At 42.1% G+C, this 26730-nt stretch overlaps 1 protein-coding gene across 5 annotated transcripts in view; it reads right to left on the bottom strand.

The window, feature by feature from the left end:
• The window catches only part of LOC140731037 (astrotactin-2-like), a 1710280-nt gene that overhangs the window by 608787 nt on the left and 1074763 nt on the right, over positions 1–26730 (bottom strand). For all 5 annotated transcript variants that reach the window (XM_073052234.1, XM_073052229.1, XM_073052230.1 and 2 more), the window contains one exon: positions 2675–2799. In XM_073052234.1, the coding sequence (XP_072908335.1) occupies positions 2675–2799 (125 nt within the window). The remainder of the gene's footprint in view (positions 1–2674; positions 2800–26730) is intronic.

The following is a 26730-nucleotide window of genomic DNA, read 5'->3' as shown; positions in this document are numbered from 1 at the left end:
AGCTGCATGAAGACCTTATTCAAGAGGATTGAGCCCCATTGCAACACCACAGACACAAAATTGGAAGAAATAAAGCATCTTTACAAGATCTTTCAACAGAATGAATAACCAAGAAGCGTCATCTGAAGGTACCTCAAGGTCAGAAACCCAAAAATACAAACTATATAAACGACAAATAAACAAATTTTATTGCCATGCATAAAGAACGTCTCGGAAATGACAGCAAGAATGAGTCAGCAACACAATATCACAGTTGCTCACAAACCGACTGTAACTTTGGGGAGGAACTTAACAAAACTCAAAGTGCAACAAAATGTAACTGAGAACAAATGTTATCTACAAAATCTAGTGCAGTGACTGTGACAAGTACTATGTTGGTCAAGCAGGAAGAATACTATTGACTAGGCTACATGAGTATCAGCTAGCAATCAGAAGGCATGACCCACTCTCACTGGCTCATGAAGACGAAGAACGACACCATTTCAACTGGATGACAACCAGAGTCCTGAGTCAAGCAAGAATGAGAATTTCTCCTAGTGTGGTTCTCTGTGGAAGGATCCATCAACAAACACATTGTCATAGATCTGGTATATGAACCTTTATGGAGAAAAGTGAAACAGCAATGTCAACGATCAACGAATCGCCAGTCATATTGGGATCTGCACAATGAAGCAAGCATAGCCAATGGACTTCCCTCGAAGCCAGCCAGTCAGAATCTTCTGCTAAACTGTTCACTGTGTTTGAAACAGCCAATCAGATCACATCTAAACAATATCCCTCAACTGTGCACTGGTGATAGCTTCTCGATTGGAGCCAAAACATCTGCAAACATTTTGCCAAACTCAGCAATCAACCAAACTTCCAAATTCTTGAAGTTTTCCTGTCAACTGGGAATTTTCTAAAATCCTGCAATTTGGAAGATCACAACCAATACATCCACCAACACACGCAATATACTGGAGGAACTCAGCAGGCCAGGTAGCATCGATGGAAAAGTGTACAATCAAAGTTTCAGGCCGAAACCCTTTGGCAGAACTGGAGAAAAGCTGAGGAGTAGATTTAAAAGGTGGAGGGAGAGGAGAGAGAAACACTAGGTGATAAGTGAAACGTAAAGGGGGAGTTGAGGAAGCACCAGAGGGAGGCGATCGGTGGACAAGGAGATGAGGTGATAAAGGGAAAAGGGAATGGGAAATTATGAAGGAGAGGGGGGTGGGGTGCATTACCGGAAGTTTGAGAAATCCATGTTCATGTCATCAGGCTGGAAGCTATCCAAAAGAATATAAGATGTTGTTCCTCCAACCTAAATGTGGCCTCATCACATCAGTGGAAGAGGCAATGGATGGACATTATCGGAATGGGAATAGGAAGTGGAAGTAAAATGGGTGGCCACTAGGAGATCTTGCTTTTTCTGGTGGACAGGGCGTAGGTGCTCCGTGAAGTGGTCTCCCTATCTATGTCAGATCTACCAATATACAGGAGGCCACATGGGAGCATTAGACACAGTAGATGAAGACAACAGATACACAGGTGAAGTGTCACCTCACCTTGAAAGACAGTTAGGGCCCTGAATGGTGGTGAGGGAGGAGGTGTAGGGGTTGGTGTAGCACTTGTTCCATTTGCGAGGATAAGTGCCGGTAGGCAGATCAGTGGGGAGGGATGAATGGACAAGGGAGTCAGTAGGGAGCGGTCCCTGTTGAAAGTGGGAGGGGGGAGGGAAAGATGTTTTGGAGATGGCAGAAGTTTCACAGAATCAAGTGCTGAACGCGGAGGCTATTGGGGTGGTAGGTGAGGGCAAGAGGAACCCTATACCTGGTAGGTTGACAGGAGGGTGGGGTAAGAGCAGACATGCATGAAATGGAAGAGATGCAGTTGAGGGCAGCGTTGATGATGGAGGAAGGGAAGCTCTTTTCTTTGAAAAAGGAGGATATCTCCTTTGGTTTGGAATGAAAATAATCATCCTGACAGCTGATGTGGCAGAGACAGTGGTATTGAAAAAGGGGTGGCGTTTTTGCAAGTAACCAGGTTGGAAGAGGTATAGACCAGGTAGCTGTGAAAGCTCTCTCACTATCTCTGTAGCCATTTCTTTTAATACCAAGGATATAGACCTTCAAGATCCAAGGGTCTTGTCAGTACTTGGTCACATTAATTGCCAATAAGTCCCATAAATTATTAAGTTATCACAATTGAAAACCCGATAAATGTGCGAGATGTAAAAACTTCTGAGTGAAAGAGCAGCAGATGTAGAATCAAATGGTAGATCTTACAAGCTATCCACAAAGGTGTCAGAATGTTCTGCATTCAAAAGAGTTTAGGTGATAAATCTTGTACATTTCTCAATGGAATTAAGTGAAACTATTGAGCTTTAATGTTCAGCTATAAAAGAACCTCATTTAGCTTGACACTAGTAATAGACAGTAATTGAAGTGCAGGACTGCATGAAGTATCTGTACTGTAATTATAAAATTAGTTATTTACATGCCAGAAAGCATCTGGTTCAGGAGGGAGAAGAACATATGTCCCGACATGAGCACTCAATGCACACGGCAATTCACTCTCTGCACATACTTTGATCTGTACTTTCAGTGTTTCCTTTCAGGCCCTTTGGCATACAGACTTCGGAGATGTGCCAACTGCACCAGACAATTATTAGGACATTAATGTTACATGTGCTTACCTGTGAGGAGCTGGAGATTGGGCAATGGCTCAGATAGGACTCCTCGACACTGCTCCTCCACAGGAAGGGGAATCACAACCAATCCATCGGCCAGCTGAGGGAAATCCTTCATGAAGTTATTCTCCCTGCATGAAAGTATCAAATATTGTCACAAGCTGATTGGCTGAAATTCTGAAGTTATAAGACCATAAGACATAGGAGCAGATTTAGGCCATTCAGCCCATCAAGACTGCTCTGCTATTTCATCATGGCTGATCCTGGATCCCACTGAACCCCATACACATGCCTTCTCACCATGTCTTTGATGCTCTGACTGATCAGGGAACAATCAACTTCCGCCTTAAATATACCCACGGACTTGGCCTCCACCGCAGCCTGTGGCAGAGCATTCAACAGATCCACTACTCTGGCTAAAAAAGCAAATCCTCCGTACCTCTGTTCTAAAAGGCTGACCCTCAATTTTGAGGCTATACTCTAGTTCTGGATACCCCCATCACAGGAAACATCCTCTCCACATCCACCCTGTCCAGTCCTTTCAACATTTGGTGGGTTTCAATGAGATCCCCACACATTCTTCTAAATTCCCGTGAGTACAGCCCTAAAGCTGCCAAATGCTCCTCATATATTAACCCAGAATCATCCATGTGAACCTCCTCTGGATTCTCTCCAATGACAACACATCCCTTCTGAAATATGGGGCCCAAAACTGTTGACAATACTCTAAATGCAGCCTGACTAGTGTCTTATAAAGACTCAGCATTATCTCCTTGCTTTTATATTCTATTCCTCTTGAAATAAAGCCAATATTGCATTTGTTTTCTTCACCATAGACCCAACCTGTAAAATTAACCATCTGGGTGTCTTGCACGAGGACTCCCAAGTCCCTCTGCACCTCTGATCTTTGAGTCTTCTCCAAATTTAGATATTGCTCCGCACTATTTACCAAAATGTATTATTGTATATTTCCCAACACTGTATTCCGTCTGCCACTTTTTTGACCATTCTTCCAATTTGTCTAAATCCTGCTGCAATTGCATTGCTTCCTCGGCACTGCCTACCCCATCAACCTGTCTTTGTTTCATCTGCAAACCCAGCCACAAAGCCATCAATTCCATGATCCAAATCATTGACAAACAATCCCAATAGCAGTCCCAATACTGACCACATGAGGAATACCACTAGTCACTGGCAGCCAACCAGAAATAGCCCACTTTATTCCTACTCAGTATGTCAACCATTCCTCTATCCATGCCTGTATCTTTCCTGTAACTGCATAGGATTTCATCTTGTTAAGCAGCCTCGTGTGTGGCACTTTATCAAATGCCTTCTGAAAGTCCAAGTAAGTGACATTCACTGCCTCTCCTTTGTCCACCATGCTTGTTACTTCCTCGAAGAACTGACAGATTTGTCAGGCAAGATTTCCCTTTACAGAAACCATGCTGACTTTGACTTATTTTATCATTAGTCTCCAAGTACCTCAAAACCTCATCCTTAATTTTAGACTCTAACACTTTCCCAACCACCGAGGTTAGGCTAACTAGCCTATAATTTCCTTTATTTTGCGTTCCTCCCTTCTTAAAGTGTGGAGTGGTTTTACAATCTTCCTGTCCTCAGGGACTATGCCAGAATCAAGTGATTCTTGAAAGATCATTAACAAGGCATCCGTTATCTCTTCAGCAACTTCTCTCAGCACTCTGGGATTTAGTTCATCTAGTCCAGGTGACTTATCCACCTTAAGAACTTTGAGTTTGCCTTGCACTTTTTTTCCTTTGTAATAGCAATGGCACTCCTGCTCCCTGATACTCATGGACTGCTAGCACACTGCTAGTGTCTTCCACAGATGACTGATGCAAAGTACTTTTTAAGTTCATCTGCCATTTCTTTGTCCCTCATTACTACCATACTAGCATCATTTTCCAGTGATCCAATATTAACTCTCAACTCCCTTTTACTCTTTATATAACTGAAAACACTTTTTTGTATCCTTTCTTATATTATTGGCTAGTTTGCCCTCATATTTAATCTTTTTCCTTCTTGTACCTTTTTTTAGTTACTTTTTGTTGGATTTTAAATGTTTCCCAATCATTCAACTTCCCACTCACTTTTGCTACCTTAGGTGTCCTTTCTTTGGCTTTTATGCAATCCTTAACTTCCCTTGTCAGGCATAGTTGCCTATTCCTGCCATTTTAGAACAACTTCTGTGGGACATATCTATCCTGTACCTTGTGAACTATTCCCAGAAACTTCAGCCACCTCTGCTCTGCCGTCATCCCCACCAGTATCCTCCTCCAATCCACCTGGGCAAGCTCCTCTCTGAAGCCTCTGTAATTTCCCTTTATTCCACTGTGATACTGATACATGTGACTGAGACAAAAGAGACTGCAAATGCAGGGATCTGGAGCAAAAAACGAACTGCTGAAGAACCTCAATGGGTCAGCCAATATCTGTGGAAGGACACTGTATGTATTGGATCAAAACCCCTTTTGTGAACCCTTCACCTCATCCTAACTTTTATGAAGCCTGTTACATACAGACTAAAATCTATGTAACAAAGATATGACAACAGGAAAAGAACTGAAAGATTGAAGAGTGGATAGTGGCAATCTGAAAAATTAATATTAATCCATGTTTCTTCTTCCTCTCTTATCAGACTCCATCATCTTCAGCTCTTTGTCACTGATGCACCATCAATAACTCACTCTGAGACGTAAAAGCGAGGTATCGGCTTTTATTGACTGGAAGAAGGAACAAGCAGTGAGTGACCACCATACTACATCCTGGAGACTGAGAGACCGGGCTCAGACCTCCATCACCTTTATACAGGGGTCTGTGGGAGGAGCCACAGGAGCGTGTCCAGACAGGTATATGTAGTTCACCACAGTCACTTCCACATGTAAAGGGGGATTCTTCTTTTTTCTTTGTTACTGTGTATGTAATCAAAATGGCTTCTTTGTTTTGTTAAAAGTAGGAATGCTTCTTTGTTGCGAGAGAGTGCTGGAAGCTTGTTTGGGTTAAAATTTACTGATAATGAGAATTGTATTACTTTGTAAACCAATTGAGATTACCGGTAATGTTGTTCTTTCTTCTGAGTCTGTAAGCTATTGTTGGCGGGCTTTTGGGGAGATCAGTGCGAGGGGTTGAGAGAGAGAGGACGCGATGCTGTAAGCTGGGCGAGGAACAGACCCCAAGCAGGGGTCCAAGGCCAGGAGGTACTCTGAGGAGAGGAGATAAAGCTAGATGTGCTTGGTTGACCACTTCGGGTGGTCCTAAGCTGCGAGTCGAGGAGTTCGGAGGGGATCGAATGGAGGCAAGAAGACTTCAGTAATTGAGCTCCAACGGTTGTGCATGAAGTGGTTTGGACTTTGATAAGTTTGGCGCCTTTTCTTTATTGTTTTTCCTTCATATATACTGTATCATTATTAATCACTTAGTTATAGTAACCTTTATAAATTGTACTCATTTAATCGCATATGGTGTACTGTCTGTTTTTGGGCAAGGCGGGGACATCACACAGCATCCACACCAGCTGATTACCCAGTTTGGCGGGGCCGAAGGCTGCTCCCCCTAGATGAGAACGAGCTGAGCGAGCCTGAGGCGACCCAAGGGGTTACACACACATCAACTCCCAGCTTCTGATGCCATTCCCACTTTTCTTCCTGGCCATATGCCTATCACCAACAACCCCTCCCCAAACTTGGATCCACCTATCACCCACCGGCTCTTGTTCTACCCCTTCTCTCCACCCTTTTGTACTGGCTCCGTTTTCTTTCTTTCAGTGTAGACAAAGAGTCACAAACTGAAACATCCATGGTCTGTTTCCCTTCGTAGATGCTGCCTTGCACGTTGAGTTCCTCTAGCATTTCATGTGTTGCTCCAGATTCCAGCATCTTTCCCTCATTTTCTCATGCCCCATCCCATCCACCCTTTCTCTGCAATTTAACGTTCAGATTTTACCAGCTTTAATTAATGGTTATCAACCTGAAATGGTAATTTTGTTTCTTTGTCTATAAATGCTGCCTGACCTGATGAGCATTTCCAGCATTTTTGTTCTTACTTCAGTTTAGAAATACAGTCAACAGCTTCTTGAGGCCCAACAAGCCTACACTGCCCAATTACTCCCATGTGGTGAATTAATCTACTAACCCGTACATCCTTGGGAGAAACCTAGAGGAACTACACTTAATCACAGGAAGAATGTACAAACTTTTGACAGGCGATGGCGGAAATGAACCCAGGTCGCTGGTGCTGTAATAGCATTACACTAACGGCTATGTTACCATGGCAACCAGAATTGCTCCAATTGTAATGTATCATGACATTAATTTCACAACAGATTTTTGACCATTGTTCTCTCCTGTTGTTACTGTACATGATCATTTGCAGAACAACAGACAGTTTGAGTTTATATAATAACCAGTTAAGTTCTTGGGGGGGATCTATGGCTCAACAGCAGAATTGTTAAAGTACACATGATTGCAACAAAAGGCACAAAAATCAAAACTCTCAACTCAAGTTAGTACTACTGCACACCAAAAAGAACCAGCTGATCAATTTAGTATCAGTAAAGGTTAAAGTCACTTCACTCCCTCCCTCTTGTTGAGGAAGAAATATTTAACTTTGGAGAAAGGAATGGATTAGTGATGGTGAGCTAACATTCTGGCTCCAACAGGATTAAACTTTCCTTAGCCTCACATGGTTACATCTCTCAATTCACTTACTAGAGTTACATTCCTTCAAACAGTGAAATCCAACTTTAGAAGAGCAGGTTTTCTTATGATGGTAATGGATCTTGAATTCTGAGTTGCCATAAGTTATAGGAGCAAAGTTAGGCCATATGGCCTGTTGAGTTTGCTCTGCCATTCAATCATGGTTGATTTTGAATTCAATCTCATTATTCCATTTTCTTCCCATAACCCTTAGCTCCCTTACCAATCAAGATCCTATTGAGCTCTGCCTTGAGTATACTCAATGACTTGGCTACCACAGCCCTCTGTGGTAACGCATTCCACAGATTCACCACTCTCTGGCTGTGAAAAATCTTCCTTATCTCTGTTTTAAATTTTGAGGCTTTGGATGGTCAAAGTAAAAATATTATAACAGGTGCAGGTCAGAGATTCTGTTTACACATTCCTTCCACAAGCATATTCATCCCCTAAGGGTCATTCAATCTCAAACTCAGTTACTTTCAATTGAGAGTTCTGCACAACTGCAATAATTGGAGTTTTGATAAGACAAATGTACTCTACATCTGTAAGGCAGTCATTAAACATTCCTAATGACACCAAATAACAGAAACTCAATTGATTCAAAGATCAAAAATGTTAATTTAATCATGCATTTGAGTTCTTTGCAACATCTAATTATGTATATTTCTGCTCCACCAAAATCATTTCTAGAAAATGCAAAGCTGTTCCTTCACTCTGCAAATTGAGTTCAAAGTTCAAAGTAAATTTATTATAGAAGTACATACACTACTATGCAAAAGTTTCAGATCCACCCACACACATATATATATCTAGGGTGCCTAAGACTTTTGTGCGGCACTGTATTGTCAATGTGGAGCAGAGAGAGAATTTGTAAATCTGGCGGCAGGAGCAAAGGATATTGGGAATAGAAAGAGTGGGTGCTGTGGGAGGGGTGTATGAGACAGGTGGTAGGGAAGAAGTGCCAGGGGCAAGGGGGTGGTGCGGGTGCAGACACACCCGGCCCTTAGACGCCAAGCAAGGCCATTTGATTCCAAACAATTGGTTTATTGATCATTACAGAATGTCTCTCATTTCAGTTAATGGGGCAAGTGAAGTTGAGAAAACTTAACCCCTCTCATTGATAGATGATGATGCTTGAGGGGTAATAACTGTTCCTGTAACAGGTGGCGTGAGTCCTGGGACTCCTGTACCTTCTTCCTGATGGCAATAGCGAGAAGAGAGCATAGCCTGCATGGTGGCAGTCCTTAATGATGGATGCTGCTTTCCTGTGACAGTGCTCTGTGTGGATTTGCCATTCAAGAGCATTGATGTTTCCATACCAGCCGTGATGTAACCAGTCAATATGTTCTCCACCACACACCTATAAAAGTTTGTCAAGTTTTAGATGTCATGCTGAAACTACGCAAACTTCTAAGGAAGTAGAGGTGCTGCCTTGCATGCTTCATAATAACACTTAGATGCCGGGCCCAAGCCAGATCCTCTGAAATGATAACACCGAGGAATTTAAAGTTTCCGACCTCTCCATGTTTGATCCCCCGATGAGCACTGGCTCATGGACCTCCAGTTTCCTCCTCCTGAAGCTGATAATCAGCTCCTTGGTCTTGCTAATATAGAGTATGAGGTTGTTGTTGTGGCACCATTCAGCCAGATTTTCAGTCTCCTTCCTATGTACTGTATATGTTGATTCCTCACCATTTTGTTTGGCTTATGACTGTGGTTTTATCAGCAAACTTGACTATGGCATTAGAGCCTTTCATAGCCTTACAGCCATAAGTATAAAGTGAGTCAGGCAGGGGACTAATCACATAGCCTTGTGGTGCACCTATGCAGAAGGAGATGTTGTTGCCAATCTGAACTGGCTGGGATCTGCAACTGAGAAAATTGAGGATCCAATTACACAAGGAGTTATTGGGGCCAAGGTCTTGAAGCCTATTGATCAGTTTTGAGGTGATGATATTATTGAATGCCGAGTTGTAATCAATAAAGGGCATCCTGATGTATGTGCCTTTGCTGTCCAGATGTTCTAGGGTTGCGTGACGAACCAATGAAATCGCATCTGCTGTGGACCTGTTATGCCAGTAGGCAAACTGGAGTGGATCCAAGTCATTTCACAAGCACGAGTTGATATGGTTCATTACCAACCTCTCAGAGCTTCATCACAGTGGATGTAAGTGCTACAGTATGAAATTATTGAAATAAAAATAAATGTTTATTCCCAATGACTTCAGATAAATGAAAAAAATGAAGCAATGTGCTTAACTCTGAAGTATGGTTCAAGGTTCGAAATAGACATATTTCAATATAACAATCTGTCAAAGATCCCTACTACAGTAGAATATATTGTTCAGTAAACAGGTTGATCACATACTAAAATTAAGCTTGCCAGCACAATAATGTACAGTGTGTGAGTACATCTTGTTTCACTAAATGCACTGTAATATATAGTCAAGAGTTAGTACTGCCAGTTGAGGCTTTAGTAAGTCTTCAGCTGTGATTTTGTTGAGGAGATAATTAAGAAACATTTGTAAAGCATCGCAGTCTTATTTGTTCTGATTTTTTAATGTAAATTTTTATTCCAGCTCTTTATTAGCACACCATGTTCCCTGCTTAAAAGCAGAGTGAGAACCTAACATCAAGTCCCATGATGATTCTGGAATTTATTATTCAATTGGCTTTCACAAGCCAGACTTTTGGCTTGCCCTTTGTTTCTCTTGTTTTCCCAATGCCAAGTTCATGAAAACTGACCTATATCTTGGCATTCAATGGCACAGTGGGTAATCACACTGCAACAGTGTGCCACATTCACAGCTTTTAATGTTAATTTTTCTCTTGTCTCCTCTGTGAGAAGCCGTAACAGCAAGAAGCATAAAATAAATTTGGTTTGTAAAGGCAGCAGGAAGCATATTATACAGGATATATGACCCAAATGTGTTATTCAGAAGTCCACTGATCAGCTGAGGAGACTTGCAGATTTCAGGATCTCAAATTATTACAAAGTACTTTAAAACCAAGCTGTATGGGGTGTCTAGGGAGGGGTAGCACCTCTGGTGGGGGGCCTACCATGCCCTCTTCAGGGCAGCTCGTCCACCTCTGGCACTCAGCTCTCACCTGTGGCTCCAAGTCACCGTAACACGTGCAGCTGCCACACCCCAGTAAACCGTCTCGGCAGATGGGCCAAACTAGGTGATGGTAGCCAACGGGTCTTGGACCCTCAGTGAGGTAGGGGATCTGCCTATCCCAGCGTGTGAAATCCGGCTTTGGCAGATAGAGCAGAGGAGACCAATTAATGATCCAACGGTCAAGAAGGCAGGCCAGCAGGCATTTGTGGAGCGCTAAGAGCATGACAAGACACTTAGATGTCCTGGTCATCCACTGCAAGAGGTGATCTGTTTAAACTCACCTGGCAGAAGGCAATGGCAAACCACTGCTGTAACTTGCCGAGTATACGATTTCCCAATATGTCAGAGCGGCGTGGAGGGAAATCGTCCGCCAACTGGAAATTACAGATGCGACCTAACGATGACTTTAAAACCATGAAGCTTTTTTTTTAACTTGTCCTTTGTTATAACAACAGGGTAACTTGCTGTAAATTTGTACATAACAAATGAGCCTGATAACGATCCAATTGCTGTTTACTGATGAATTGGTACGGTTCAGGACTTGAGAAAGAACACTCCACACTTGTAAGAGACACGAGATTCTATGGATGCTGGAAATCTTAAGTAATGCACACACACCATGCTGGAGGAACCCAACAGGTCAGGCAGCATCTGTGGAGGGAAATAAACAGTCGACCCTTCATCAGGAATAGAAAGGAAAATGTCAGAAGCCAGACAGGATTTTTGATGTTCTGAGATAATTCCAAGTCTTAATTTAATGCCCCATTCCCCACAACTGCACTGGAGTCACAGTGTAAATTTTTCAGGGAAGTGGGCTCAAGTCCAACACAGCTAAGAGTCCTACCCAGCAACAATGGCTGACTCTGAGGGTGTATCCCTAAAGTGAGATACTGTACATGCACTATTTGGCAAGGGGCAATTCTGGGGCAAATCTTTTATTGTCCCTCTGAAGATTTCTTCCACACTGTCAATACTGTCCAGCCATCACTCATCGCCTAAGGCTTTTGCCAAGTTCCCATGGATTGTCGGCACTTACAAAATCAGCTCACACTTAGGGTCACCTGACACATCCTTGTGCATATTGATGTCATTCACTCAGACTTTGTCAAGCAGGGTTGGATCCTATAATGCTGCAGAGAATCCTTAAAAGATGCAATTGCTTAAAACCATATCATGTGGTAAGTCTCCATTGTGTCTGTAGGGTTAATGTTTGCTCCAGATATTTTGTATTTCAATTCCTTTGCAAACCTCAATCAAAAGGTTAAAATAAGATTTTCTCTGTTTTGCATTCTGGCAATCAGATTACAGGAGATCTTCCTCTTCTTGGGTAGTCCCTTAGAGTTGAGGAGAACTCGCTTCTTTTCCAGTTTTGTGGGTTGCAACTTGGCTGATGGAGCCAACATGGAAACTGCAGAGACTTCTGCAAGTAGGGTAGGTGAGTGAATAGTTTTGTGAGGTGGTTTCCTCCAACTGATGTTTATGCAAGGCTTCTGCATGCTCCCAATATGTGGAATCGAGCTTCTCAGTACTACATCGATTGTTGCACCTCTGCTCGAAGCCATCATGGGTAAAAGGTTTCCAAGAGTTCGTGCAGTTATTACTCTTCTTTGAAGAATCTTTGTGCATATCCTTGAATCTTTTTCTCTGTTGTCTTAATCTGCTTTTTAACAGTATATATGTTTCATGAATCCTTGGTTGAGTGTAGAAAGAACATGGCCTGCATTAACTGGTCTGGAATTATACAGGTGAACACTGATTTCTGTGATGTGACAAAACCAAAACTACAAGAGGCTTTGGTGGTGAAACAGAAATTGAGTTTCAGAAGTAATAACATTAACAGTTGATTATAGTGGACACATACATACTCAGAATGCCTTTTGCAAGACACAGCTATAAAAATATCCTGCCACAATTTAAAGAGTTCACAAATAGGAGCCCATGACAAATATAGTATCAGGGTGATGATTAATTAGTTATATCATTTATGGAGGCTGCAACCGATGGTAACTCTACCAACTTAGAGGAGTACACAGCATCAGTAACTAGCTACATCAGCAGGTGCATCAATGACGTCACTGTGTCCAAGACCATCACTATACGCGCTAACCAGAAGCCATGGATGACCGCAGAGATGCGTGCGCTGCTGAGGACCCATGACTCCACCTTCAGAGCAGGTGACAAGGCAGCCCTAACAACAGAAAGGACCAAACTGTCCCGGGGTATCAGAGAGGCAAAGTCTGCACACGCCCAGCGAATCCACAGCCACTTCCAGGACAGCGGCAACACGTGGTGCATGTGGAAGGGCATTCAGGACATCACCAACTACAGGACAACATCACCTGCCTGTGCTGGTGGTGTCTCCCTCCCAGATGCGTTGAACAACTTCTACGTTCATTTAGAGGCAGAAAATGATGTGGTGGTGAGGAAGACCACTCCTCCTCCCAATGACCAGGTGCTGCATCTTACCGTGGCTGATGTGAGGAAAACTCCATGCAGGGTCAACCCACGGAAGGCTGCTGGACCAGACAATTTCCTGGTAGAGTGCTCAGAGGATGTGCAGACCAGTTGGCAGATGTTCTCACTGACATCTTCAACATCTCCCTGAGCAGCACCACCATTCCAACGTGCTTCAAGACCGCCACCATCCTCCCCGTGCCGAAGAAGTCTTCAGTGTCCTGCCTCAACGACTACCGTCCCGTTGCTCTCACATGCATCATCATGAAGTGTTTCGAGAGGCTTGTCATGAGGCTCATAAAGACCCTGCTGCCCCCTCACTGGACCCCCTGCAGTTCACATATCATCTCAACTGTTCAACAGACGACGTCATCGCCACCACCCTCCACCTGGCCCTCACCCACCTGGACAAAAAAGACACATACGTTCGAATGCTGTTCATAGACTTCAGTTCAGCATTCAACACAATCATTCCTCAGCATCTGGATGGAAAGCTGAAACTGCTGGGCCTGAACACCTCCCTCTGCAACTGGATCCTAGACTTCCTGACTGGGAGGCCTCAGTCAGTCTGGATCAGGAGCAGCATTTCCAACACCATCACACTGATCACGGGGGGCCCCCAGGGCTGTATGCTCAGTCCACTGCTGTTCACTCTGCTGACCCACGATTGTGCAGCAATACACAGCTTGAATGACATCATCAGGTTCACTGATGACATGACCGTGGTGGGTCTTATCAGCAAGAATGGCGAGTCAGCTTACAGAGAGGAGGTGCAGCGGCTAACGGACACTTGCGGAGCCAACAACCTGTCTCTGAATGTGAATAAAACAAAAGAGATGGCTGTTGACTTCAGGAGAGCACGGAGCGACCACTCTCCACTGAACATTGACGGCTCCTCCATTGAGATCGTTAAGAGCACAAAATTTCTTGGTGTTCACCTGGTGGAGAATCTCACCTGGTCCCTCAACACCAGCTCCATAGCCAAGAAAGCCCAACAGTGTCTCTACATTCTGCAAAGGCTGAGAAAAGTCCATCTCCCAACCCCCATCCTCACCGCATTCTACAGAGGATAGGATCCTGAGCAGCTGCATCACTGCCTCATTTGGGAATTGCACCATCTCGGATCGCAAGACCCTGCAGCGGTGTTGTGAAGGACTCCACGCACCCCTCACACGAACTCTTCTCCCTCCTGCCATCTGGCAAAAGGTACCGAAGGATTCAGGCTTTCACGACCAGACTGTGCAACAGTTTCTTCCACTAAGCCATCAGACTCCTCAATACCCAGAGTCTAGACTGACATCTACATCATTTATTATTACATTGTAATTTGTCCTCTACTTTGCCTATTGTCTTGTTTATTAATTATTGTACTGCCCTGCACTGTTTTGTGTTCTTTATGTAGTCCTGTGCAGGTCTGTAGTCTAGTGCAGTTTTTATGTTGTTTTATGTAGTCTAGTGTAGCCTTGTGTTGTTGTCTCACATAGTCTAGTGTAGTTTTGTTGTTGTTTCATGTAGCACCAGGGTCCTGGAGGAACATTGTTTTGTTTTTACTGTGTCCTGTACCAGCAGTTTATGGTTGAAATGACAATAAACTTGACTTGACTAAGATTTGAGCTGGCCAGATCTCTGCAACATTACAGTCCACAGCCCCAACTCTTCGCTCATCCATCTTGAGAATATGAAAAAATGAGCACAGTTTGCATCCTGGTGTGCCTCAACCAACCATGAAATTCAAAAATCTGGCTTGCAGATAATTCTTTGTGAAAAACAATTTGCGAACAGTGAATTTGGCCACAACTTCATGCAGAGAGTAATAATTTCAAAGAGGGAACCCCAGAGACTAATTTCACAGAGTGTACAGCATATGGATGCAAAGTGAATTGGGGATAAAATTCTAACTGACAAGCACCTAATTTTTCACAAATATAACACAAATACACGTTTTCTGCTTCCTTCCACTTCTCTCCTAAAAATGTCCTGGTTAATCGGCTGTTGGTAGTCTTCAATGGGTGGTTTTTCATCATGTACTGTATCTGTATTAGATTTCCACTATTTGCTATTCTTTTGTTTTTAAAGAGACTGTTATATTGGCATTTCTTGAATTAATTCACAGAATTTCAGGCAAGGCTACATTTATGCCCATCCTCATTGGGCCTTGAATAGTGACCTGCTTTGATATTTCTAAGAACTGTTAACAGACAATATTATTAGTTTCTGGGATCGGCAAATTAGAGATAATAGAATTCCTTTTCTCAATCTCATGGAGTTATGAAACAGCATTTCTTTAACTAGTTGAATTAAAATTCCAAGATACCAGGGTGGGATTTCAACATATGATCCCATTTCATGAGTCCAGGCTTCTGGATTGTTAGTGAAAAAGTCAGTGGGTCAGGCAGCATCTTTGGAGGGAAATGAACAGTCAGCATTTTTGGATCAAGACCCATCAGAGGTCCTAATGGAAGAGGTCTCGACCTGAAATGTCAACCGTCCATTTCCCTTCTAATGCTGGTTGACCTGTTGAGTGTTCCTCCAACTCCTTTGTGTTTCTCTAGATTTCCAACAGCTGCAGTCTCTTGTGTAAATCACCGCCAGTGTGTAGGCAAGTGGTAGAATCTAGGGGGAACTGATGGAATATTGGATTCATGCAGTGTAGATAGGTGCTTGATGTTTAATAGAACTTAGAACATAGACTAGTGCAACTCAGGAACAAGCCCATTAGCCCACAAGGTAAACTAGTACCGTAGATTCCGTACTACAGAGCGCACCTGATTAAAAGCCGCAGGCTCTAATTTTAGAAAGAAAATCAATTTTGTACTTGTACAAGCCACACCGGATTTTAAGCCGCAGGTGTCCCACGTTGTAATATGAGATATTTACACAGAAAGATATTACACGTGAGGATTTTTTAACTTTTAATTAAATCCGTATGGTAACATAAACAAATACATATTGCAAACGCTTTTTTTCGAACCGTGCCTGTAGCACGGCTACTTTTAAATATACATACGTATCAGTAACACACAAATTACGTTGCGTATACTTTTTTACTGAACAGTGCACGAACAACATTCCAATATCTCCTAACGACTGGTAAAAAGATATATACTGCAGCCTACCAGGAAAAGTTATTGACCGCCTTTAACTTAAAAGCTGCATCATATGCTTTGCAGCGTTTTCGCTCGGGTGTAATGTGCTCGCCCCCTCCTTCCCGTTTATTGCAAAACCGGTATTTCCCCACAAGACGCGGCGAAACTGGATGTGACGTCATAGCATCCCGGGATGTAGTACAGAAAACAAATATACTTAAAACACTTCTAACTTTAACTAGAAAATGAATTACTAAGCGAAAATATTATAAACTAAATAACTGCCATAAAAGCAGCACAATGCTTTTCTTCGAGTGTTTTCCATGTTGATGAGGGTGAGTACAAATGACTGATTTACAATAATTTAATTGTGAAAGTGCGCTTGATTTATCGACAATTTCATTGGACCTCTGTGAACTACTCATCAATTTTATTGGTCTACTGTTACGAGGCAAAATGTTTTTGGCGGCATGAAAAAAAATCATGCATTAGCTGCACTGTTCAAAGCTGTTCAAAGCGTGGGAAAAAAGTAGCGGCTTATAATCCGGTATCTACGGTAATCAAATGCCGAACTAATCTAATCCCTTATGACTACACAATAACTATATCCCTCAATTTTCCTCGCATTCATGTGCCTATTTAAACATCTCTTAAAAGTCCCTTATGTATCTCCCTCTATCACCACCCCAGGCAGCACATCCCAAGCACCCACCACTGTGTAAAACATTTGCCTCTCACATCTCCTTTAAAATTAACCGTGCTCTCCTTAAGTACATGTCTTCTGCTATTAGGCATGTTAACCCTGGGAAAAGAGATACTGTCTGTCTACTCTCTCTCTCTATGCCTCCTGTAATCTTATAAATCTCTGTCAGACCTCCCATCAGCCTCTGCCACTCCAGAGAAAACAACACAAGTTCATACAGACTCTCGTCATAGTCCATGTCCTTCTAATCCTGGTAAATCTCTTCTGCACCCTATCCAAATCCTCAACATTCTTCCTATAATGCAGTGACCAGAACCGTATAGATAACTTCAGCTGTGGTCAAACTAGAGTTTTATAAAGCTGCAACATAACTTCCTGACTTTTAACTCAATGCCTCGAATGATAAGGGCAACCGAGCTATATGCCTTCTTAACTACCCTAGCAAACTGTGTAGTCACTTTCAAAGAGTTATAAACTCGTACCCCAAGATCCCTCTGCCATTGACTTTGTTAAAGGTTTTGCCATAAGACCATAAGATATAGGAGCAGCAGTAGGCCATTCAGGCCATCGAGTCTGCTCCACCATTCAATCATGGGCTGATCCAGTTCTTCCAATCACCCCCACTCCCCTGCTTTCACCCCATACCCTTTGATGCCCTGGCTAATCAAAAACCTATCTATCTCTGCCTTAAATGCACCCAATGACTTGGCCTCCACAGCCCCTCGTGGCAACAAATTCCACAGATTTACCACCCTCTGACTAAAGCAATTTCTCCGCATCTCAGTTCTAAATGGACGTCCTTCAATCCTGAAGAAGTTGTGCCCTCTTGTCCTAGAATGCCCTACCATGGGAGATAACTTTGCCATCTCTAATCTGTTCAGGCCTTTTAACATTCAGAATGTTTCTGTAAGATCCCCCCTCATTCTCCAGAACTCCAGGAAATGCAGCCCAACAGCTGCCAGACACTCCTCATATGGTAACCCTTTCATTCCTGGAATCATTTTCGTGAATCTTCTCTGAGGCCTCTCCAATGTCAGTATATCCTTTCTAAAACAATCAGCCCAAAACTCCAAGTGTGGTCTCACGAGTGCCTTATAGAGGCTCAACATCACATCCCTGCTCTTATAATCTATACCTCTAGAAATGAATGCCATTATTGCATTTGCCTCCTCAACAACTGACTCAACCTGTAGGTTATCCTTTAGGGTATCTTGCACAAGGATTCCTAAGTCCCTTTGCATCTCTGCATTTTGAATTCTCTCCCCATCTAAATAATAGTCTGCCCATTTATTTCTTCCACCAAAGTGCATGACCATACACTTTCCAACATTGTATTTCATTTGCCACTTCTTTGCCCATTCCCTTAAACTATCTAAGTCTCTCTGCAGGCTCTCTGTTTCCTCAACACTACCCGCTCTTCCACCTATCTTTGTATCATCGGCAAATTTAGCCACAAATCCATTAATCCCATATTCCAAATCATTGACATACATCATAAAAATCAGCGGTCCCAACACTAACCCCTGTGGAATTCCACTGGTAACAGGCAGCCAGCCAGAATAAGATCCCTTTATTCCCACTCTCTGTTTGCTGCCAACCAGCCAATGCTCCACCCATGCTAGTAACTTCCCCGTAATCCCATGGGTTCTTATTTTGCTAAGCAGCCTTATGTGTGGCACCTTGTCAAAGGCCTTCTGAAAATCCAAGTACACCATGTCTACTGCATCTCCTTTGTCTACCCTGCTTGTAATTTCTCAAAAAATTGCAGTAGGTTTGTCAGGCAGGATTTGCCCTTAGCAATGCCCTTTGCCCTTTACATTTGACTTACCAAGGTGCACTCATCACATTTGGCTGGGTTAAACTCCATCTGCCATTTCTCTGCTCATATCTGCGACTGATCCATACCCACTGTATTCTTTGCCATTCATCTATGCTCTCCATAACACTACCAATCTTTGTATCATCTGCAAAATTACTAACCTATCCTTCTACATTTTCATCCAGATCATACATATACATCACAAAAAGCAGAGGTCCCAGTACCCATCTGTGCAGAATACTAACTAGTGACAGACCTCCAACTAGAATAAAACCCTTTGACCAGCACCCTTTGCATTCTATAGGCAAACCAGTTCTACATCCAAATGGCCAATTCATCACTGATCCCAATCACCTTAATCTTCTGAGCCTCCGATGAGGGACCTTGTCAAATGCCTTACTAAAATCTATGTAGACAATATCCATGGCTTTACCTTCATCAATCAGCCTCATCATCCCATCAAAAAACTCAGCCAACTTAGTAAGACACACAAAGCCTTGCTGGCTGTCACTAAGTAGGCCATGGTTTTCCAAATGCTCATAAGTCCTATCCCTAAGAATCCTCTCCAGTAATTTTGCTACCACCGACACGAGACTCACTGGTCTATAGTTTCCAGGATTATTCCTGATTCCCTTCTAGCCAAATGGTTCTGTGACTCTAAGTACTGATAGAAATACCAAATGAAAAAGTCTCCTAAACATGTTAATAGAAAATATATATAAATTGGGGTAACTAATGGCAAAACACACATTATTTCCAACTTTAAAGTTGTACCACTGCGCTACTTCTATCAAACTTTTTAATATCTATTGTATTTTTCAGCTGATGGAGTGAAGTACTTCAAACTTGAAGGTGAAACAAATATAACTAACAAATATTGTAAGTTAGGAGTTCGAGGTGATTGAGAAACAAATTGTTACATTTTCCATGCCTGAATTTAAACAGCTTTTGTACCATTATCCATGGAACCAGATCTACTTCAGCAAACACTTAAAAGCTCAACCACTGAAACTAACATTTCTGACTGAAGGAACTGAATTCTATTCTTCAAAATACTTTTTATGTCATGATAACTTTGTTTTGTGATGACCCAAAGAGGAGCAAATTATCAATGATCAAGAAGTCAATGCATGTCCACAAGGAACGACGGCCAACGGGCAAATTGCCACATTGAATGTTTCGGCAGTTGCTTCTGACAATTGTTATTTTGACAGGATGAATGTGCTTAAATAAGTTACATTTTTATCCCTTTCTCCAGGGAAAGAAAAAAAAAACCCAAATTGCCTGGTGGAGTGATGGACGTTTTCTCGCATCCATGCTGATAAATTTCCAGTCCTGAATGATTATCCTCCTATGAGCTACAAACTTCAGGATCATCAGTAATCCCTAAAGGCTATGGTCGGAAAATCGACCTAAATGAGAAGATATTAAACAATTTAACGACACCACTCTCCAGTTAAATTTGAAGATAATGCCTTTCCATACAAACCGTTTTCATCCATTGAATACAAACTACATCTGTGGTGTGTAGTGCATCAGTATATTCATTGCAGAGTGATAAATGGTGCCGTGTAGGTTTGTCACTAGGGCGGAAATAAAACTAATGATGGCCTTATGGTTAATTTCAATAATGGCACACTCGGGCCATTGGGTGTTGGAATAAAATTAAAGCTTCACAAAAGTAATTGTTTTGAAGTTTAACCCTCTTGTCTACAATTTTACTTCACCAGGCTTTGACTCACTGTACAGCTGTGGAATCACATGGTGGGGCTTCTGCCTCACCACTCCAGTTACCCTGGTTTGAAACTAGCTTTCGATGCTGTCTGCATGGAGCTAGCATGCTCTCTGTGTGACTTTGTAAATTGTCTCTGGTACTCCAGTATTTTGGAGTCCCACCACTCAAATATTAATAAGCATGCACACTAACTGGCCCGTGAAAATTGCCCCAGCATGTATGCGAGTGGAAGAAATTGCATAGGAATGTGGGCAGATGAAAATGGGTTGATGTAGGATCAACGTGGCATTGGGAGCTCAATTGACAGCTCTGACTCAGTGGACCAAAGCACCAGCTTCTGTGCTGTATCTCCCAATGATGCTAAGAGCTGTCTCAATACATCAGTTGGACTTGCATTTCCATGCAGAGATCCTGAAATCCAACACTAACATTAGCTTAGTGTATGGTCATGCACTTTAGTGGAAGAAATAAATGGGCAGACTATTATTTAGATGGGGAGAGAATTCAAAATGCAGAGATGCAAAGGGACTTGGGAGTCCTTTTGCAAGATACCCTAAAGGTTAACCTCCAGATTGAGTCGGTTGTGAAGAACGTGAATGCAATGTTGGCATTCATTTCTAGAGATATAGAAAATAACAGCAGGGATGTGATATTGAGGCTCTGTAAGGCACTCGTGAAACCACAGTTGAAGTATTGTATGCAGTTTTGGGCTCCTTATTTTGGAAAGGATATACCAACGTTGGGGAGGCTTCAGAGAAAATGCACAAGAATGATTCCAGGAATGAAAGGGTTACCGTGTGAGGACTGTCTGGCAGCTCTTGGGCTGTATTCCCTGGAGTTCAGAAGAATTAGGGGGAATCTTAGAGAAACATTCTGAATGTTAAAAGGCCTGAATAGATTAGCTATGGCAAAGTTATTTCCCATGGTAGGGGATTCTAGGACAAGAGGACACAACTTCAGGATTGAAGGACATCCATTAGGAACTGAGATGCGGAGAAATTACTTTAGTCAGAGGGTGGTAAATCTGTGGAATTTGTTGCCACGAGGGGCTGTGGAGGCCAAGTCATTAGGTATATTTAAGGCAGAGATAGATAGGTTCTTGATTCGCCAGTGCATCAGAGGGTATGGGATGAATGCAGGGGAGTGGGGATGACTGGAAGAATTGGATCAGCCCATGATTGAATGGTGGAGCAGACTCGACAGGCCGAATGGCCTATTTCTGCTCCAATATCTTATTGTCTTATGGTCTTAAACCAGGCAATAGCATCTTCCAGTGGACTCCACTAGGCATCACAGAGCTCTGCAATTTTACCAGTTCTCAGAGAGAGCAATAAGTTAAAGCATGCACAAATATAGGGATCCCATGTAAGTCAATGTCTCGGACAGCAAGAAGTAGATCTTTCTTCAGATTTAAATATTATTTCATTTATTTTATTGAATGATTCAGCACACTAATTGGTTAATGGAAACTGACCTGAGATTAGATTAGGGTTAAATCTGGGGACTACTGGGCAGCGTCAGCTCAAGGGGCCAGAAGGGTCTATTCCATGATGTTTCTGAATAAATACATAAAAATAACAGGACCTTTCTGTCCAATAAGCACATGCCACTCAATTACACTCAATGTGACCAATTAACCTACTAACCCATATATTTTTGGAATGTGGGAGGAAGCCAGAGGAAATCCAAGCAGTCACGGGAAGAACATACAAACTCCTTAAAGACAACATCGGAATTGAACCTGGGTCACTGGCACTGTAATAGTGTTACACTAACCAGTATGCTATGATGCCACCCTCTCAGTTATTGTTAATTAGTAAATAGATACTTTACTGATCCCAAGGGAAATTACAGTGTCACAGTAGCATTACACGTTCATAGTCCCTTATTGAACCTGTCTCAGTGTGGTGCACTTTAGGACACGGCGGAGCTCGGGACCCGCCACCCGCAGTGTTTCTGTTCCCATTGACGGAAACCGATCACAATTGAAAATAAGGTGGAAATAATAAAGCAATCGGAAAGAGATGAAACGCCATTGGTCATTGGAAAAGCTTTAGGCTACAGTCAGTCAATGATCGGAACAATTTTAAAGGATAAAGTGAGAATAATGGAGCATGTGAAAGGCCCTGCCCTGATGAATGTTACAATTATTACTAAGCAATGCAATGGTTTAATTATTAAAATACATATGTTTCTTAAGTGTTTTATAAAATATATACTATATACTAAGACAAACGTTTGACTAACTGACACTAAATAATACCGGATGTACCTATTCTGACTTACTTATAATACCGAATACAAAGTAAATGCTATGTAAATAGTTGTTATATTGCATTGTTTAGGGAATAATGACAAGAAAAAAAGTCTGTACAGTACTTGCTCAAACAATGAGTGCTGGAGAGAGAACTTCCATTTTTTAAAATCCCAATCAGTGGTAACCTACGCACATCCTCTTGTATACTTTAAATCATCTCTAGATAACTTTAATACCTAATACAATGTAAATGTTATGTAAATAGTTGTTATACTGAATTGTGTAGGGAATAATGACAAGAAAAAAAGTCTGTACATTTTCAAACAACAAGTGCTGGAGACAGAACTTCCGGGTTTGCCCGATCCGCGGTTGGTTGAATCCGCGCATGTGGAACCCGTGGATAAGGAAGGCCGACTGTGCCAATATTAGAAGAGAAGTAAGAAAGAATTTAAAAAATAAGTTACCTTAAAAATAAGATGTACAAAATTTACAAGATTTCCATGTTCACACCGATAAGATGGCAGTGCAAGAATTACCGTAATATTATACAGTAATGGGTGCATATTCACACCATACAGATAAGAAGTGATGGTAGTATTGCTCAAGCCATCCTCGATAGCAGGGTGTGGTGAACAGAGCATAAACAGAGCTCTGGTGAACAGAGGTTAATAACAGTCTCACAGGAGAGGGGTCATCACTTCCCAGTCTATAGGTTTGATTCATTATAGAACCTAATGGCTGAGGGTAAGAATGACCTCATACAGCGCTCTTTGGAGCAGCACAGTTGTCTTAGTCTATTACTGAAAGTGCTTCTCTGTTCAGCCATGGTGGCATGCAGAGGGTGGGAAACATTGTCCGGAATTGCCAGGATTTTCCGTAGGGTCTTTTGATCTGCCACAGCCTCTAGTGTGTCCAGTTTGACTCCTATAATAGAACTAGCCTTTCTAATCAGTTTATTGAGCCTGTTGGCATCACACGTGTTGATGCCATTGCCCCAGTACAGTATCGCATAGAAGATTGTACTGGTGATGCAGACTCATAGACCACGTGAAGGAGAAGCCTAGCATACTCCAGAGGACCTCAGTCTCCTCAGGAAGTAGAGCCGACTCTGGCCCTTCTTGTACACAGCCTCTTTGTTGGTGCTCCACTCAAGTCTGTCATCCATGTGCATCCCCAGGTACTTGTAGGTCCTCACTACATCCACGCCCTCACCATCAATAGCAAAAGGGAGCAGTGCAGGCTTGGTCTTCCTAAAGTTCATCACCATCTCCTTTGTCTTACTGATGTTGAGCTGCAGACGATTCAGCTTGCACCATTTGACAAAGTCCTCCAGCATGGCCCTGTATTCATCCTCCCTTTATACACCCAACTGTGGGGCCCCAGTACCGCTTATAGCCATGTCTGACACACAACTCTGAAGCCACACAAACTGGTTTGCCAGTCAGATAGTCCATTATCCAGAATACAATGGAAGTGCCAGCCTGCACTGAATGGAGCTTTTCCCTCAGCAATGAGGGCTGTATGGTATCGAAGGCACTAGAAAAAAATCAAAACACATGATCCTCACAGTGCTGCCCTGCCTATCCAAATGGGAGTAGGCTCTGATCAGCAGGTAGATGACAGCATCATTGACTCCAGTGTGCTCCTGCTACTCATCTGCACAGAATCAAGGACTGATTTGACCAGGGGTGGAAGGTGAGCCAGGATCAGCCTCTCTATGGTCTTCATGATGTACTAATGTTAGTTAATATGTATTTACTTGACATCAGGTGCGGGAGTTTCCATTTATAATGATGTTCATATTACCATTGAAAATCAAAATTTGTTTCATTAAAACTTTAATTTTATTTGTTTAATACTGCTGAAATCTTTTTAAATTCTAGAAAGTTCATTCACTTTAAGCCACAGTTCCGTCAGGCTTTAAATAGGGGATAGAACCTCGCGATCTATAAACTTTTACACATGGAAAACTGTTCACAACACACGATCAAACCGATGGGTTGGGCAAATCAGAAGGGTTGTACATGAGTACCGGTTGAAGGATCTGCCCTAGTAATGAGTGTGTTTGAGTTGCACACGTGCTATTTATTGATCTATTTCCTCCTTCCCCCATTTTTTGTACCTTTTACTCAAGCGACATTGGTAACTCCACATAGTGAGAAAAATACAGTAAACCAAGGAAGGTTTACCACTGGAAGAGAATACATCTTCATGCATTTGGTTCCTCTTTTTAAGAAGGAGGTAACCGGTTGAGCATAGAAATGTAATTACTTTTTATTAATATCTTAATCAAGAAAACATACAAATCAAGACAGTTAAAGTTATTTGATTTGCCTCCTTCAAATTAATCATTTTATCATTGTTCTACTGATTAGAGCTAGCAGTGAAAAAGACAATTTAGTTCATTTAAAACAATTGGATCTTCTGGAGAATAGCAAGAGCAGACGCTGTTTACTTTTCAGCATCTATGTACAATGTCAGAGACATCTTTATTTGTTGACTGGTTGCATCACACCCTGATATGGAATCACCAATACACAGGAACACAAGAGGTTACACAGAGTGGTGGACTGAGCCAGTTCCATCATGCATGCAACTCTCCCCACCATTGTGGTCATCTACAAGCAATGATGAAGGTGACGTCCATCTCTAAGCACCCCCATGCCCTCTTCTCATTGCTGCCATCACACAAAAAGTACAGGAGCCCGAAGACCTACACCTCAAGGTTCAATAACATTGTCTTCCCCACTACCATCAGGTTCTTGAAACAACCTGAATAAATTTAACCCTCCCTTTTATATATATATATATATATATAATTTTATTTATATACACTATATATATATATAAATTATTTTTTATTTATTGAGATACAGCGCAGAATAGGCCCCTCCAGTCCTTTGAGCCACAACATCCAGCAATTTCTATTTAACCCTAGCCTTATCATGACAATGAGGAAACTCCTTGCAGACACCGTGGTGCAAGAATTGAACCCAGGTCATTGATACTGTAAAGTGCTTTGCTAACCACTATGCTCCACACTGCCCCAGTATATAATATATACTGTATATATAACATATATTATATATTATATAAAATAACAAATGATACATAATAGACATATGTACATGTGCAATGTCCTGTATTTTACTGCTGCTACAAAAAACTAATTTTCACAGCATTCACACACTGTGTATGTATGCCCATGGCAAAAAAAAACTTGAACTTGAGTGGCACCATCAATCAAACATAACAATAGCAAGTAATCTTTTCTCATTGAGAAGATGGTGTCCAAATCTTTCACGGGCATTCAACGCAGCATTCTGAGTGTGTAACCATAATCTCATTTCACATTTCTCTGCCTCTCCTGCAGTTCAAAAGAAACAGTCCCATCAGGTGCACTCACCCTCTGGTCAAGTCTGGGACGTGTGTCCTCACAAGGAGCCTCACTTCTTTGCAATAGAGAATCCTGCTGCCTGGTTGCAAAGTGGATGTTTCCTCTTGCAGATTGAAAGGGGCCAACAGTAACAGTATTTAACACCTAATTATTCCAGTGTAATTCCCCATTAAATACCACAGCAGCTCTTTGTGTTCTCATCAGCACGAGTTCCTACCGTAATATTTCATCTTATCTATGGTGTTTCCACAAAACTTTGGGAACACAGTGTACTCAGGCCTTCTAGGTAATAAAATAAATGGTTGTACTGGGGACTGCAAATGGCTTTCACACATTGTATATTGAAAGCTAACTTCTCCCTTGGCCAGCTGGGCCAAAGATGCCAGTTAATTCCCAATTAAATTAATAGGGATTTCTAAAATGTTTTCCTATAAAATAGACAAAGAGGCTTGAGGTCACTCTTGGCTGCTGGACTGCCATGTTGTATTGAAACACAATGGTTGTGCCATGGACTTAATTTACAACATCCATACAGAGTGAAAGGCCTCCTCTGCTTTTCAAGACTCATCCAGGCTGCACATGGAAGTAGACTGCATGTTCCTTGATATTTGTGCACATGCAGATGATATGCATAACATTTCAAACACATAGTGTTCCTGATTATAGACATCAGCAGAGAGAAACCAAAGGTCTATAAGCCAGTCCTCATCGGAGGATCAGAGCTGGAGAGAGTTAGTAACTTTAAGTTCCTAGGTGTTACTATTTCAGAGGACCTGTCCT

The sequence above is a fragment of the Hemitrygon akajei genome, chromosome 7 (genome assembly GCF_048418815.1).
Source record: "Hemitrygon akajei chromosome 7, sHemAka1.3, whole genome shotgun sequence".
Taxonomy (NCBI): domain Eukaryota; kingdom Metazoa; phylum Chordata; class Chondrichthyes; order Myliobatiformes; family Dasyatidae; genus Hemitrygon; species Hemitrygon akajei.
The sequence above is the reverse complement of the archived record's forward strand: the minus strand, read 5'-3'. Positions and strand labels throughout refer to the sequence as shown.